The following is an 18,096-nucleotide window of genomic DNA, read 5'->3' as shown; positions in this document are numbered from 1 at the left end:
TAAAATATATAATGACTCCAGGCAGGTGTTTGTAATTGCGCGCGAAAAACCTTACTCTACATTTCTCTGCGAGAATGTTTCCGTTTCTTAAATTGTTCTTTCGAAATGTTTGCCGGTTGTTCTGTACCATAGGGTTTACCTTTTGTATCTATTCAGGTTCTTCACCATCTGAAACAATTAAGAAAACGGGAAAATATTTTATGGTTTTTCTTTCAAGTAGTGGGCAATATAAATTTTAGACTTCACAGTTCAAACTACTCTTGAAACAGGGGATTCTTTTAAATAAAATTTAACAGAATAGATGAGTTTTCAAACAACAAAAAATTATTTTTCTATCAAAGAGATGAATTCTGATTGAAATAGTTGAGTTTTCAAGCTAAAAAGTCTAATGTTTTAGAAAAAAGATGACTTTTCACATCGAAAAAATAATTTTTCAACAAAGTAATTCTAGATCAAAGACTTGAAATTTAAAACTAAATAGTTGAATTTTCAAGCAAAAGAGTGGGATTATCAATGAAATAGTTGCATTTTTAACCAAATATTTGAATTTTTTCACTAAAAAAAAAACAATCAATAACCAAAAATGGAATAGTTAACTTTTAATTTTTGTAAATTATTTTTCTATTAAATAAACAAATTTTTTTATAAAACGAGAGAATTTTGTACCAATTATTTTAATTTTCGAAACAAAAAATAAGTTTTCTACAAAATGTTGTATTTTTAACAAAAAATGTGCATTTTTCGGCCAACAAGATGAATTTTCTACAAAACAGTTTATTACCAACCAAATAATTGAATTTTCAACCAACAAGATCAATATGCGACCAAGAAAGATTTTTATGCTATTAAGAGAAATAAATTCATCCAAAATGTAGAATTTTCGAGTCAAAGCGATCAGTTTCTAAACAACAGTTTATTACCACCAAAATAATAATTAAATTTTCAACAAAAAAAGATGAATTTTCGACCAAGACGATTAATTTTCTAACAAAAAAAGACGAATTCTCGCCCAAACGCGTACATTTTTAACCAGATAGTTGATTTTCCAACCAATAACGACTTATTAGTCAATAAATAAAACAAAATTAATTCTGTACTAAAAAAGACAAATTTACAACAAAAGCAATATTTGGCCAATACTTAAATAGTTACATTTTAATTACAAAAATTAAATTTCTATTTTAAAAAACAAATTTTGTACGGTGTTCGAATTATCAAAAAAAAAACCAAAAACAAAAAAATTAAAATTAAACTACAAACAGTTGTATTTTAATACAAAAAAAGATGAATGTTTAACAAAACAGGTAAATTTTTTACAAAGCTAAGAGATGAATTTTTGAACAAATCTATTCAATTAAAAATAAATTATCAACCAAACAGTTTTATTTGCAGTTAAACAGTTGAAATTTCAAGCGAAAAGGATAAATTTCAAAACAGAATAGTTGAATTAAAATGCTGAATCTTCAAAAAAATAAAAAATGAATTTGTAAGAAAGAAGTTTACCTTTCAAGTAAACAGTTGAATTTACAATAAAATATATTAATTCTTAACAAAAAATATAATAACTGACATTTCAACCAAAAAAAATTTAATTTTAATCAAAAGCCGGTCGAATTTAAGCACAAAAAAAATAATTCTGAATACAAAAGGTAATAGTTGATATTTCAACCAAAAAATATTTGAATTTAAAATCCAACGCAGTTGAATTCAACCAACAGGCGAATTAAAAAAAAAAGCAGTTGAATTCTCAATCAAAACAGATTAATTTTCAACCAAACAGTTGCACCTTTAACCAAAAGAGACGGATTATCAACAAAGATTTTTCATTCGGAAAAGAGAAAAAATGTTAAATTTTGAAGCCAAAAAGGAGAATTCTATAAAAAAGAGTTAAATTTACAACCCGAAATTATCAATTTTCAACGAATGAAGTAAAAAAGAATTTTTAAGACGAAGACGAATTTCCTACAAAATAACTGAATTTTTCAACTAAAAACAGGGTGACCGTTTTAATCGAAGAAAAAAAATCCCGGTCATTTCCCGGTTCGCAAACATATTTCCCGGTCAATAAAACTTTTAAAATCGGACTCCATTCTAAATATTTTTCGATTTAAAGTAATAAAAATGAAATAAAAAATAAAAGCATTCAAAGTGTAATTCTACACTTTTAAAATTGAAGTTTAAAAATGCAGGAAAATTCAGGATTTTAAAAATTCATAAATTAAAGAGTTAAAAAATGTAGGTTAAGTTCCAAAAATATAAATCCACGTTAACATCTTCAGAACTCTAAATAAAAAAAATCAATCTATAAACTTTAAAAAATTTCAAAATTATATTATTAAGTTATTTTAGACTAGAAACATTAAATTTTTTAAAATTTACAATTATTTAATTTAAAATTTCTTAAATTGGAAGATCAATTATTTTCATTTAAAAAAGTTTAAGCATCCTTGAAAAACTTAAAAAAATTAATTTCAAAATCTTGAGATATCTAGAAGTTGTTTTACATTTTTTCAAATTTAAAATTATGTTGGACACTTTTTTAGAACTTTTACATCACTTTTAAAATTAATTGAATTGGCCCTACAACTTCTAGAAATGCTGCGAATTTAACCAATTTTCCTTCAAATTTGGATTTATAAATAACAATTGAACACGTATTATTTTTGGAAAAAAATTAGAGAAATTTTAAGAGATATTTAGAAGTTTTAAAAAGATTCGAAATTAATTTCGAACTTGAAATAATATCAAATAATTTAGGTGAAGTGTGTGTACCGACAAAATTCGACTATTTGTACGAAATTTCGGTGCAAATACCCACGACCTAATTTAAAAAGAAAATGTAGATTTGTTCAGGTTTCAAACAAAAGATTTAGAAAATTTTTAAGAATTGTGAAAGGCTCCAAAAGAATAGAAACATTTTCTTCGTATTCCTAGGAAAATTGAAAATGATTTATCATTTTGAAAAATTATTTTAATAGAATATTTAAAAAGATTTTAATAGATTTCCAAAATTGCCAAAAAACAACATGGAAGATTTTAAGGATTTAAAAAAAATCTACACACTTTTCTAAAACTTTTTGGAAAGACTTGATTCATTTTAAAATATGTTTAGGAATTCTGAAAAAAAATACCACACACTTAATTTAAATTACTTGACTTTTAAATTAATTTTGAATCTTTAAAAACTTCCAAATATCTCTTAAAAATAATCAAATTTTTTCTACAAATAATAAGGGTTCAATTATTATTTCTACATAAAAATTAAAAAATTTCGCTTACAAATCAAACATTTTTTAAATTGAACAATGCAAATTTTAACGTTCAAAGTTTAAAAGCTTTTCGAAATTTTAACAGTTCAAAGCTTTATCTATCAAATAATTAAGTTTCAAATTATTTATTTTTAAATAGTTGGCTTCAATTTATTCGCATTAAATTAACAGTCAAATATTTCTAAATATTAAATAATTATTCTCTTTCTTAATTAAAAAAGTTCAAATTAAATGGGTTAAAAAGTAAATCATTTAGACTTAAACAACATTTTTAATTTAGTAAACACCTTCAATTACGAATATATTATTATTGAATTATTTTAAATTTGAAAATAGTTTATAATGTTTCAATCGCACCTTTACATTTTTTAATGACTAAGACTTTCGAATTGGATCAGTGACAATCTGGAAATTCTTAAACTTTGAACGAATTTAGAATCGTTTTATCAAATAAATTATTGTTCAATTTCTAATACTTAAAGTACAGATCTATTTAACAAATTATTTATTCATTTTATTATATTTACAGTTGCTAAAATAATACTGTTTTTTTTTTTTTATCAAAATTCTTCAACTTCAAACGCTTTTAATTTTATAAGCCTTCAATATTGCACTTTATAATTCTTTAAATTAAAAATATACACTTAAAAATAAAAATCAAAAATGAAGAATTTTTAAAGTAAAAGATTGATGAATAACGCATTGTAAACTGAATGTTATCATAACCGAAAAAGGTTTAAATTCAACTAATTATTTTAAAAAATGTTGTAGCGAACTTTTAGACAGATTTTTCTTCTGAAAATTTGTATAATTCCCGGTCATTTCCCGGTCCAATGACCACCCTGTAAAAAGTAAATGTGCAACCAAATAGTTGAATTGGAAACTAAAAACGACCACTTATCAACAAGAAATGGAACATTTAATTTTTCAGTTAAAAAAAAATTGATTGACTAATTTTCTACAAAAAAATGCGAATGTACAATAAAATACATCAATTTATAACTAAACAGTTGAATTTTTATCTAAAAACTATCAATTTTCTACAAAAAATAAAATAGTTAATCTTATAGTTTAAAAAATTGATTTTCAAGAAAAAATATATACAAAAAAATGATTTTCAACCAAAGAAACGAATCCTCAAATAATAAAATATTTTTTTAAAAACTGGTTTAACTTTAACCAAGTAGCTGAATTTTCAATCGAGAATATTAATTTTCTATCAAAAATGCTATAGTTAAATTTTCAGTTAAAAAATTGGTTTTCAACACACGCAAAATTTTTTTAAACGAAAATTTAACTAAAAGAACGGATCTTTAATTAATAAAATAAATTTTTAACAAAGCAGTTTAACTTCAAACCAAGTGGTTGAATTTTCAGAAAAAAAGATAAGTTTACACTGAGAAATGTATTAGTTGAATATTCAACTAACGACTATAAATTTTCAGCTAAACAACGATCAGTTCTATTTTTTTAGTTAAAATTTTTAAACTACATAGTTAAATTTGTAACCAAGAGATGAATTCTCAGGTAAAAATATCAAAGTGGTAAATTTTTCAGTTAAAAATAAATAAATTTCAACGAAAAACAGTTGGATTTTCCTATTGGCTTCTCCTAATTCAGTTTGCATTTAGACACAAAAAACGAAATGTTTCTTATAAAAATGGGAAAAAAGAGAAATTCTTTTTTTTTTTAAGGCAAAAAAGGGCTCAAAATGGGAATGAGTGTGAAGTCTGTAATTTTAGATTAATTTTGCATGGGTTTCAATTTAATTTAGAGTATGCACCTTCATTTTCATTCACGACCTCCTCCTCTTCTTCCTCTTCCTCTTCTTCTTCCGGTCCGTCTTCCATGATTTCTACACTGTCCTCGCCTTCCTCAACCTCGACACCTTCCTCACCCTCTTCTCCTACTCCATCCTCCTCCTCCTCTTCCTCCTCACTGTCACCTTCCTCTCCATCACCATCGATTCCATTCTCACCATCAATGTCGGGAGCCAAATAATACTGAAACAAAACAAATAAAAACAAAATCCAATATTTTAGTTAACACATTAATCGCTTGGAAGTTTCAAAATATTCAAGACTTACTTTTCAATTTAATTCTTTTTTTTTTTTTGCTTGATTGCTTCAAATTCTTTATACTTGGCTAAAAATTGATTAATTTTTTCTTATAAGTTGTCTGTCTAAATAAAAACTACCAACAAATTTACCGTTGCTATACAAATTTTATTCACACTTCATTTTTTAATAAAGCCGACATTTTCAACATCACGAAACAAATCACTATTTATCTCTGATATATTTTTCCTTGAAAAATACCAGTTGGAGATGAAGTTTTTCAAGTAGGCCAGAAATTTTTCTTTCTTTCAACCATCTTTAGATTTTTTTTGAAGCCCAGTTTCAAATTAATCACGATTCTTCTTTACCTTCCAAACGAAATTATGTTTTGGTTGATTGGAATTCAATTTTTTGACTACAGATTTAGCAAGTTCTTTTTTTTCTTTAGAATACTTGCGCAAACATTTTATTATTTGAAAAATTCTAGAACGACTGGCAAAGATTCCTCAAGATCAATGGATTCCAACATACTCTGAGAATTAAAGAATCATAAGTTTGATGCAAATCGATTACTATATTTTAAAATACTATGCTTTTAAAGCGTCCATACTATTAGAGATTCGCAAAAGTAAACATTGTATCCAATTACATACTGTAAAGAATTCGTGAATATGAAAAAATTGAACTAATTTTTGATACCTGTAAGGGATTGGGCCACAGGTCGTCTTTGATAAGTTCAGCGATTTCATCTGAACTTGGATCGCCGTGATCCGCGAACCAGGTGAAAAACGTTCGGTGAATAAGCGGCCTTTTTCTACCCTTAATAGCAGCCTTGGCCTTTGCGCTTTTCACTAAATCTGCCCCTTCTTTCCAACGAATTGTCGTGCTGTGCGAGGCTGGATCTCCTGCAAACAAGCAGGAGTTTCATTAGGGCTTTACGAGTTTTCCGTTTTTTTTTTTAAATTTCAGACTTGAACGGTAGCACGTTCAGAAGCGACGGAGCAAATTCTGCTCCTTAATTTTAAAATGATTTTTCTACTATTACAATTTTTATGAAACATAAATCCTAACGGATACATTTAAGACAATATTTTTTAACAAAAGTCAAAAATTACATCCAGACTAATTAATTGACAATTATAGTCTGAGAGGATGGATCTTTTAAATTTTATAACTTAAATCGACCTTAGTAAACATTTATTCCCGATGAGGAGAGTCAACTCTACAAAAAAAACACTATCAGGGTGTCTAGCGATTCTTGAGAACAAAATTCAAGATCTTTTCCAGGTTTTCCAGGTCAAGAAATCAAAATTTTCCAGGTCTCCTTTTTTACATCAAATAATGAAATAAACGTTTTTCATACATGTAAAAAATGAGCCATTTCATTTTTTATTGGCCAAACATTTTTTTGCGAACATGATTTCGCAAAGACTTCTATGATTTCCCAAAGATTTCAATAATTTCGCAAATATTATCAAATATTTTAAAAATATTCGAAATATTTTGCAAAGATTTTCAAGGATTTAAATAATTTCGCAAATATCAAATATTTTAAAAATATTTTAAATATCTTGCAAATATTTCACGAAGATTTCAATTATTTGCCCAAAATTTCACAAAAATTTCTAATATTTCGCAAAGATTTCCCCAAATTTTCAAATATTTCATATAAATTTCCATACATTTCAATGATTTCCGAGAGATTAAAAAAATTTCATAAATATTTCGCAAAAATTTTGGATAGATTTCACAAAGATTTCAATTATTTCACAAATGCTATCAGATAGTTCAAAACTATTTTAAATATTTCGCAAAGATTTCTAAAGATTTCAGGAAGATTTTGAAAAGAATTTAATTATTTCCTAAATATTTCACTGATTTCAAAAAGATCAAAAATTTTTTGTAAAGAATTCGGATAGATTCAAAAGATTTCCCAAAAACATCAATGATTTCAATAATTTCACAAATATATTATATTCAAAAATATTTTAACTGTTTCGCAAAGATTTCAGGATAATTTTACCAGGAATTTAATTATTTTCCAAATATTTCGTAAAGAATTCGGATAGATTTAAAAGATTTCGCAAAGATTTCACAAATATTTCGGAAATATTTCCAAAGAAATATAAATAAAATATTTCCAAATATTTCAGATAGATTTCCAAGATTGCAAAAAGATTTCAAATATTTAGCACAGATTTCGGACAGATTTATAAGATTTTACATAAACTGAATTTGAATTATTTCAAAAAAAGAAAAGACTGTACAAAGATTTGAAATATTTCGCAAACATTTCAAATATTTAGCACAGGTTTCCAATATATTTGTAAGATTTCACAAAAAATTCAGCGATTTTTCAAAGATTTCACAAATATCTCGAATATTTCAAAAATATTTTTAATAGTTCGCAAAGATTTCCAAAGACTCTACAAAGATTTGAATGGATTCCCAATGATTTAAAACATTTCAGAAATATGCCTCAAAGGTTTCGGATAGATTTAAGATATTTCACAAATAGGCAAATTATGTCACAAAGATTTCCCAAAGATTTTAATTACTTAGCAAAGATTTAAGATAGATTAAAAAGATTTCGCAAAGACTTCTATAATTTCCCAAAGATTTCAATAATTTCGCAAATATTATCAAATATTTTAAAAATATTCTAAATATTTCGCTAAGATTTCGATTTTTTCCCCAAAAATTTACAAAAATTTCAAATTCCAAGAGTGGACAAAGATTTCAAAGATTTCCCAGATATTAAAAAAATGTCATAAATATTTCGCAAATATTTTGGATAGACTTGAAAGACTTCTATTATTTCACAAATCATATTAGATATTTAAAAACTATTTTAAATATTTCGCAAAGAATTTAATAATTTCCCAAATATTTCGAAGATTTCACAAACATTAAAATTATTTCGTAAAGAATTCAGACAGAATAAAAAGATTTCGCCAAGACTTCAATGATTGCCATAATTTCACAAATATTATATTATATTCAAAAATATTTCAAATGTTTCGCAAAGATTTCAGGAAAACTTTACCAAGAATTTAATTATTTTCCAAATATTGCAAATATTTCGTAAAGAATTCGGATAGATTCAAAAGATTTCGCAAATACTTCTATGATTTCACAAATATTATCAGATATTTCAGAAAGATTTCAAATTTTTCGCAAAGATTTCGAAAGATTTCAGGAAGATTTTACAAAGAAATTAATTATTTCCCAAATATTTCCAAAGATACACCAATATTTCCATAATTTTCCACAGATTTCAGAAATACTTCAATTATTTCACAAATATTTCAGGTACCCTGGTCAATTTTTGCGATGGGGGGGGGGGGCAGCGCCCTTTTTGCCCCTTAGGGCTCCGCCTCTTTAAAAATAAATTATCAAATTTTTCCCCTGACCAATTTAAAGATGTCTTTTTGTGTTTTTTCCGAAACCAACGCATATAAATGGGAATTTTGACATAATATACATAAAGAATACACGTCAAAAAATCATATCAAAACAGGGGAAATAAAGTAATTTTTTTACGAAAATAGGGCACATCTTTTTCAATTAATAAGATTTCAAGTAAAAATATAAATTTTCAAAACAAAAAGGCCAATTTTCAAAAAACTAGTCAAGTTTTCAAGCTAGAAAGCACATTTTTTGTTAGAAAGCAGTTGAAAGTTTGAACTGAAACGATGAATTTGCAACAAAAACGTTCATTTTCAATCAAGAAAAATTAATTTTCATCGAAAATGTCGAATTTTCAATAAAAAAGATTAATTTCCAACCAAAAAACGGTTGAATTTTCAACCAAACAATTGAATTTTTTAGAAGACGATTGAATTTTTAACATAAAAGTTTATTTTCAAACAAAAACGAGAATTTCAAAATAAAAGATATTACTTTTTAACAAAATTGTTGCATTTTTCAACACAAATGATGATCTTAGGACACTAGTTGAATTTTCAAAGAAAAAAATTTAAACATCAACCAAAACGCGTTGCATTTGCAAACAAATAATTGAATTTTCAACAAACTAGTAAATTTTTCAAGCTAGAAAGTAAACTGTCTTAGAAAACAATTTACTTTTCCTGAAAAAGTGAGTTTTCAACCAAAAAAGTTAATTTTCAATTACGAAAAATCAATTTTCAACCAGAAACAGTATATTTTACACCAATAATGATTGAATTGGACACAATAGCTGATTTTTCAACAAAAGAATTCCATTTTCCACCAAATAGTAAAATTATGAAACATTAAAGTTTCTACTTGAACAAGACACATGCATTCTTAACCAAACAATTAAATTTAAAAAAAAAAGACGAACTTTAAACAAATTAGTTGAATGTAAAAGCCTTTAAAGACAAATATTTTGGAAGAATATTTGACTTTTCGATAACAAATTTTATTGTCAACCAATAAAGAGAATTTTCAGGAAATAATATGACTCATAAAATAGTTGAATTTTGAAGAAAATAATTAAATTTTTGACTATAACAAATCAATTTTCAATTAAACCTGGAATAGTTCAATGTTCAATAAACATTTTTTTAACAAAGTAGTTAAACTTTTATCCAAATCTTTGATATTTCAATATAAAAAATTTTCAGTTCAAAATATCAATATGAAACGAAAAAATGATTTTTAACAAAACACTGCATTTTTTAACCAAACAGATGAATTTTCAACTGAAATTATGCATTTTTATCTGGAATAGTTCAATTCTTAATAAAAAAATAAATTTTCAGTTTAAAAAACAAAACAACAAATTTTCAACAAAATATATTAATTTTTAACTAGATTTTAACTAGATTACCGATCACGAGATCTCTTGAAATTTACATAAAATCTAATATAACTAACACTTTTTAATGTCCTTGGTATCCTTTTCAAGAAAAAATTCCATAAAATCGCACCAACTTATTAAAAATTTAATAAGTTAAAAAACTGAATTTTAAATAAAAAAAACTAATTTTTAACCATGAAGATCAATTTTCTACCAGAGAAATGTATTTTAATTAAATTATGCATCTTCAACAAAATATGAATTTTTAACCAAATAGTTCAATTTTCAATCCAAAAGATGAACTTTCTACCAAAAAGTCAAATTCCCAACGAAAAATGCATGAATTTTTAATTAAAAAAGACACATTTTTAACTAAAGTAGAATAGCCAAAATAATAGACAAATTTCTACATTTAGAAGAATAGATACATTTTCAGTAAAAAATATTAATTTTCAATACAAAAAAATCATTCTCAACCAAAAATATAAATTTTCAACTAAGAAAATTAATATAAATTTTTTAATATATTTTTTCAGCCGAAAGGAATAGTTTTGCAAAATATATAAAGCAGGTAATCATGAGTTTTCTAATACACTTATCTAAACTATATATTCATTTAATTTGTATTATTATTTTCCTTCAATCCAGAATCAGGGTGGCCGTTTCAATCGACGAAATAAATTCCCGGAACATTTTTCGCGGTCAATGAAATTAAAAAATGAAACACTAATGCTACAAAATTTTCAACTTAAGGTAATAAAAACTGAGCTGCAAATGAAAGCATTCAAAGTGGAACTATTAAATTTTAAACTTTTAAAATTAAAATTTAAAAGCTTTTAATTTAAAAATGTTGTATTCAAATGCTCAATGATTTACGCGTAAAAAATTAAAGGTACTAACATTTTTCAATATATAAAAATATAAATCCACGTTATCATTTTAAAATGCTTTGAATTAAAAAATCAATCAATTAACTTTAAATTTATATAATTTTAAGGAAATTTAAGCTAAAAACATCAAATATTGAATAATTGAAACAATTTTAACTGAACCCTTCTTAAATTAGAAATTCAATTATTTTATTTTTGAATAGTTTAACCATCCTTAGAAAGCTTCAAAATTTTATTTCAAAATCTTGAGAAATCTAGAAGTTGTTTTAAATTTAAAATGATTTTGGAAATTTTGTCAGAACTTCTAAATATCTGTCAAAATCAATTGATTTTTTTCTACAATTTTCAGAAATACCTGCAAATTTTAGAAAATTTCTTTACAATTTGGATGTATAAATAACAATTGAACATTTAGTATTTGTAGGCGAAATTTGAGTAATTTTAAGAGATATGTAGAAGTTTTAAAAAGATTCAAACTTAATATCAAACTTGAAATGATAGACTAATATAAAACAAAATGTAGATTTTCCCAGATTTTTAACAAAAAAATTATATTCTTTTCAAGAATTGTGAATAACTTTAAAAGAACAAAAAACACTTTCTTAAGATTCCTAGGAAAATTCAAAATAACTTTTCATTTTGAAAAATTATTTTGAGAGAATATTTAAAAAGTTTTTCAAATATTTAAAAAAAATTTTCAAAAAAGATTCTAGAAGATTTTAAAAAAACTTTCTAAAATTTGAATTATAATTTTTTATCTTCTTAAAACTCCTACAACATCTTGAAATTACTCGAATTTTTTCTACAAATGTTCATTTGTAAATTAAACATCAAAATTTTAAAATTTCACTTATAAATTAAGCATTTTTCAGAGACAACAATTAAAATTGTAACAAGGCAATTACAAATTTTAAATTAAATGGCTTAAAAATTGAATATTTTAGACTGAAACAATATTTTTAATTTAATAAAATCCTTTAGATAAAAATATATTACGAAGTTATTTTTAAGTTGAAAATAGTTTATAAACTTTCAGTCACAAGTTCGAAACATCGTTTTGTCAAATCGTTTTTGTTCACTTTTCTTACTTAAAGTACAGATAAATTAAAAAAAAAATTTATTTATTAAATAAGAACGTTTTTTATCCAAAATTTTCAACATCAAAGGCCTTTATTTTTTATTTGTACAAGTCTTTAATAAATCATTTAAAAATTCTTTAAATTAAAAATGTAAGCTTAGTAATAACAATTTGTAATGGAAAATATTTAAAGTAAAAAAATTTTGAATTACGCATTGTAAGCTAAATAATAGCATAATTGAAGAACGTAAAAATTCAACTAATTATTCAAAAACTGTTGAAATCGAACGTGGGCAGATTTTTCTTCTAAACATTTGTAAAATTCCCGGTAAAAAAAAATTCACTGTCATCACCCGATTTTCCCGGTCTCGAAAAATTCCCGGTTTTGCCGGTCCAGCGGCCACCCTTCAGACTCCTTTTATATCGAATTATGATAGCTTTCACCTTCTCTAGGAGAAAAATTTTAACACTTATTTAATTAAAATTAAAAGAACTTGAGAAAAACTAAAAATAAAATTTAAAAAGTCCTTGAAATTCTAAACGTTCAAATGAACGAAATTTTTTAATCATGACTTTGTAAACTATAAACAGTTCTAAAATATTAGCTAGTTTATGTTAAAAACAGTAGATTGCCAAAAGAAACTTAAAATTCTTTATTTTTAATTATAGTTGGAACAATATTTATATATAAAATAGAATTGGGAGAAAATATTTCGTTCATTTGAACGTTCAAAACTTTAGATACATAAATAAAAAGGATAACGTAACTCCCGGATTCTTCCCGATTTTCCGGTCCGCTCGAAACCCTAAATATCTCTATAAAACGGTGCTCACCTGATGAGCCTAGGTGAAATTCCTTGGTCAGAACGTCATTTTCAAAGTACGGATTTTCCTCAAAGTGGAAATTGATTCTGTAGCCGGATTTTATGTCCTCAAACTCCTCCACCTCCAATTTATTCAAGTATCGAAGGGCCTCTTCTTCTTCCTCTTCTAGGATGTCAGCTATTTTTTTATTATTAACAAACTACAATGTGTTTTAAGGAAACTAACATCTTGCTTTTTCAATTTTTTAGGAGGATAACCAACATAATTTTACCTAACAACTTTATGTAACAATGTTGATGGTTTATAAATATTTAAATTTTGATTTGGAGCATTTTATTATCTCGAACGTATAGTTTTTAAAACAATTTTTGAATTAAAAAAAATATAGAATAAAGTACTAGTATATAGATAATTAGATCAAATTAAATATAAATTAAACTTTAAAAAAATATAGACTATTCCCGGGTTTCCCGGATAAAAATTACTTTTTTCGCGGTTTACAACAATGATATAATATTAAGTGTTTTATTGTAGAAATTTTAAAAGAAATGTGAATTGTTAACCAAATAGTTCCATTTTAAAGCTACGAAGGCGTATCTTCTAGAAGACAATTAAATTTCCAATCAAGAAAGATGAATTTTCAACCAAAATAGATTAATTTTATACAAACAAATAAATAATAAATATAAATTTTTAAGAAAATGGTAAAGTGTTTAAAAAATAATTAAATTTTCAACGGAATAGTAAATACTTTAACCAAAAGTGATAAACTCAGAATCAGAAGGACGGATTTTCATTCGAAAACGTCAAATATTCAGCAAAACAATGGGATTCTCGCCCGAAAAAGATTACTTTAACAGGTATTACATTTTCAACAAAATAATGAAATTTTCTACCAAATAGTGGAATTTGTAATGTAAAATGACGAATCACCGACAAAAATATCATAGTAGACTTTTTAATTAAAACGCGTTAACTTTCAACCAGAAAATATAAATTTTCAAGCAAAAAATATTACTTTGTGCCCGTAAGAGGAATTTTCATTCGAAAAGAAAAAATTTTCTATCCAAAATGATGAATGTTTAACAAAACAGTTCAATTTGCGATCAAAAAAGGATTACTTTTTTACAAAATAATTGAATTTTTAACCAAATTATATAATTTTAAAACTAAATAGTAAGATATTGGAACAGAAAAGACTAGTTCTGAACCAAAAATATATTAGTAGACTTTTCAAATCAAAAGAATGAATTTTCAACCAAAAGTATGACTTTTAACAAAATAGTCGATGTTTTTAAACCTAAAGGACGCATTTTTCCATTTGAAAGGCGCAAAAAAACAGTTAGGTTTTCAAATTTAACGAATTAACTTTGAACCAAAGAGATGAAGTTTTAACATACAAAAAATGACTTTTAAACAAAATCGATGAATATTCAACAAAATGCCTAAATTTTCAACGAAATAGTCGAAATTTTAACCAAAATATATAAATTCTAGACTAAAAATATACTGTTAGACTTTTCAATTTTTAAATATTAACTTTTAACCATAAAAGATGACTTTTCATCCTAAAATATGGATTTTCTACCTAAAAAGCCATATATAGAATACAAGAATTAAAATTTTGACAACAAAATATGGCTTTGACAAAATGGTTCAATTTTTAACAAAATAATGAAATTTCAACTAAAAAAGATCATTTCTGGGGATGACTTTTCTACTAAAAGAAAATAGTACCTTTCAAATAAAATGAATGAATTTTAAAACAAAAACATGACTTTTTAATCAAATAATTCAATTTTCAACAGAATAATTGAATTTATAACAAAATCACGAAATTTTCAAATAAAATTAACGAAACTTGATACAAAAAGAATTAATTTTGAACCAGAAAGATGAATTTTTAACCCAAAAATATGACTAAGAAAATAGTTCAATTTTTTAGAGAATAATTAAACTTTCAACAAAATAGTAGAATTTTGAAGCAAAAGGATCAATTTTTCAACAAACAAATAAAAACTTTAATTAAATTGTAGAATTTGCAACCAAAATAGATCAATTATAGGCCCAAAATATAATTGTAGACATTTCTATTTAAAAAAAAGAAGTTTCAGCAATAAAACATGAATATTCATTTTTTTACATTGATTATTCATCCAAAAAACAAAATATTCAATAAAATGAGATGACTTTAACCAAACAATTCAATTTTCAAGAAAGTAATAAAAATTTTAACTACACAGAAACATTTTTAACCCAACAAGATCAATTCCGGCGATGACTAAGAAAATATTAGAATTTTTAACCAAGAAATGAATCCTGAACAAAAAAAATAATAGTAGTTTTTCAAGAAAATAGTAGAATTTAAAAAAAATTATTAAAATTTCAACCAAATAGTGGAGTTTTTAACGAAAAGGGATACATTCTGGAGATGACTTTGCTACAAAAGATGAATTTTCATTCCAAAAGAGGAATTTTCAACCAAAAAGATGTGTTTTTAAGAAAATAGGTAAATTTCCAACAAAAGAGGCAATATTTATTGCAAAATTAAAAATAAATTTGAAAACTTTTAGGTTTATAAAAAAATGCTCAGATATTTCCCGATGAATTTATCCAAGTACATTTTTTTAAGGTTAGGATCCTCTATTCCTCATTTCGCGCATTCCTGAAACTTCAAATTCTTTGGTAAAAAGATTGCGAAATTTACGATTTGTCTCAAATTACACGCCTCACTTCTCCTATCTTTAACATTTATTAACAAAGGCTACCAAAATAAAAAAAAGTATCAATATTTTAAAAATCTAAAATCCCTCCAATAATAATTCCGATACTCTTATCTCTTTAAAAATATGACTTTTTTCCACAATCTTGGCACACTCCGTGAAATCCTTAGAAAAAAAAAATAGATTAACCCCACATTGCCAAAAAACCATGTCCTTCAAACGATCAACCAAAATTTTCAATTTTCTGTATAAAATTTCCTATAAAAACCACAACTGTCTATAAAAATGCAAAAATAATTACAGAAGCCTTTGTTTGCCGTGAAAATACCACGTAAAAAGTGAATATCCCGTTGGCTTTAAATATAGGAATAGGCCTGAGCAAGATGGCCGCTGTCACCGGTGGACGCCGGCAACTGGGAAACGTCAAAATCTCGCAAAAAATACCCAATGGGCAGGACCATGTCACGGAATAAAAAGGATACAGCAGTGACCCAGAATTGGGGTATCCTCTTGATGATATCATTTCGCTTTTGGAAGTAAGGCTTGCGCAGTTTGTTGTATTTCTTCTCGACTTCGAGGATCTCGTCGCTCGCCTTCTCGTTGAGTCCATCGATTTGATTCTGACAGCCGTCTATCTCCTCCAGGGCCTTTTGAATTCCAAGGTCGTAGTCTCGTCCTTCCGTATCATCCCCGGGATCCTCGGGTTTTTTTACCTTCTTATTCGGCGAAGCCATAACGAAATTATGCGTCCACTCAACACTACTTCTCCTTTCTTCTGTTTATTTCTACGTCCGCGTTGATCTCGCGAGAAACGCGCCGCGTAAAATTAAATCACTGACAACATAACCTAGAAACAGGACTCATTTCCTTTTTTGATTCAGCAGATGGCGCTCCCTTTTGTTGATTCTGCGCCGGGAAATTTAAATTGTGTAGGTTCGAGCTTTATTTTTTTGCGCTTAGAGTTTTAGTTTTGCGCTCATTTTTCATTTTTTTATTTTCGGTAGAAAAGTTGAAATATTTAGAGTTTAATTTCAAACAAAAGTTGAAATCGGGGGTTAAATAATACAAATGGGGAAACATTTAATTTGGCTTCTTTATCGATCGCGTGAGTCTTCTTACCGATGCTGTAACTCGCTTTTGTTTATTGCATGGACATAGGAAACACGGGACTAGGCATGCCATCCTAACCTGGGCGAGCGTGGTTGAATCCACGGGTAGGGAATTCCATGAGTGAGGAGAGTCGCCATCTTTCGATGTGCCATTTAATTATGCACATGAGCGTTTTTGCCGGCAAACTGTGCATGAAAATATAAACATGTGGGCGCTGCCATGTTTGTCGCGGGACATCAAAAGGTGGCGGACCTCCCCCTCATTGCATCACTCCCGCAATGGCATACGTAGTCCGAAAGATATTTGCTAGTCCCCTGTTTCCTATGTCCATGGTTTATTGATAGCAAAGATATTTTACCTAGATGCGGCAAGGGTCTAGTTAGGCCACATGTCACGAGAACGGCGCTATCGTCGAAATTATGGCTTCGGTTTTTTCCGGTACTTTTCGGTCTAATTCGGCAATGCCGCTGCGTTTAAACGGATTTTTTTGATCACATGCCACGACGCAGCGCAATAAGCTCAGCTTTGTTCAAGCGGGAACTTGAAATTTTCAATTATTATGGATTATTTATTTATTACCCAGGACTGAAAATAACTTTTCTTTATTTGAACATTTTCTTAGTATAAGTAATTTATTCGTATTAATTCAATAAAATAGAATATAGTGTTATATAAATTAAGAATGAACAAGTCATTGAAAAGATGATAAAGATAATTCGTTATAAAATATAGATCTAGAAAGAATGGGATGATTTTACCACTGTATGACAAATTTTACTGTTTGTTATACATAAATCAATAATATTAATAATTATAGCATGGAAGTAATTGAAGTTATTGACTGAAAATCCAAACCATGAAATTCCATCTTTTTATTTTTATAATGAAAACTTGAAAAAAGCGAAAAAATAAAAAGTTTTGTTTTAATATTGTATTCCTAAAGAGGATAATTCGAATATTTACGTAAACATTCAGGACAATTTAAAGAATCCTTTTTAAGCAACAAAAAATATTCACTTTATTTTCGTATTTCTATTAAAAATAAAGAAGCTAAAAAATACTTTGATATGATATCAAAAAATGTTTTCTTTTATTATTTTATTCATAAAAAGTATAATACTTGGAATTTTCACGTAAGGATTCCGGACAATTTAAAGAATTCTTTTTATGCGCAAAAAATACACATTCTATTTTCATATTTCTATTTGAAAGATAGAAAAATATAAAATGCCTAAATATATATTCACCTAATTAATTAATTAATTATTTAATTAGTAATATTATTGACAAAATTAAAAGTCAATGAAAATATTTCAGCAAAATTATTTTTTGCAAGCAGGACGTTTTATCAGTTAATT

At 26.2% G+C, this 18,096-nt stretch overlaps 1 protein-coding gene across 3 annotated transcripts; it reads right to left on the bottom strand.

The window, feature by feature from the left end:
* Window positions 1-16,465, bottom strand: LOC117175120 (protein SET). 3 transcript variants are annotated; one of them, XM_033364693.1, is made up of 5 exons: window positions 16,111-16,464; window positions 12,915-13,104; window positions 6,026-6,222; window positions 5,053-5,272; window positions 1-168 (listed from the first exon to the last, which is right to left on the bottom strand). In XM_033364693.1, the coding sequence occupies exons 1-5, from the start codon at window positions 16,360-16,362 to the stop codon at window positions 149-151; spliced, it is 879 nt and encodes a 292-aa protein (XP_033220584.1). In that variant the 5' UTR covers window positions 16,363-16,464; the 3' UTR covers window positions 1-148. The 3 variants fall into 3 exon arrangements, with proteins under 3 accessions (XP_033220584.1, XP_033220583.1, XP_033220585.1); XM_033364692.1 differs by having other exon boundaries at window positions 6,026-6,231; window positions 16,111-16,463; XM_033364694.1 differs by lacking the exons at window positions 1-168; window positions 5,053-5,272 and adding an exon at window positions 5,490-5,858 and having other exon boundaries at window positions 6,026-6,231; window positions 16,111-16,465.
* Between the last annotated feature and the right edge of the window lie 1,631 nt (window positions 16,466-18,096).

This window comes from Belonocnema kinseyi, chromosome 6, assembly GCF_010883055.1.
Source record: "Belonocnema kinseyi isolate 2016_QV_RU_SX_M_011 chromosome 6, B_treatae_v1, whole genome shotgun sequence".
NCBI classification, from domain to species: domain Eukaryota; kingdom Metazoa; phylum Arthropoda; class Insecta; order Hymenoptera; family Cynipidae; genus Belonocnema; species Belonocnema kinseyi.
Note: the sequence above shows the minus strand (reverse complement) of the source record. Positions and strands in the feature narration are given on the sequence as shown.

Coding starts and splice junctions, on each gene's coding strand:
- LOC117175120 (XM_033364692.1), bottom strand. CDS start 16,362: ATGGCTTCGCCGAATAAGAAGGTAAAAAAACCCGAGGATCCCGGGGAT. Junction 6,232..12,914: donor ATTTCACCTAGGCTCATCAG/GTGAGCACCGTT, acceptor GCTTGTTTGCAG/GAGATCCAGCCTCGCACAGC. Junction 169..5,052: donor GGTCGTGAATGAAAATGAAG/GTGCATACTCTA, acceptor TAATTGTTTCAG/ATGGTGAAGAACCTGAATAG.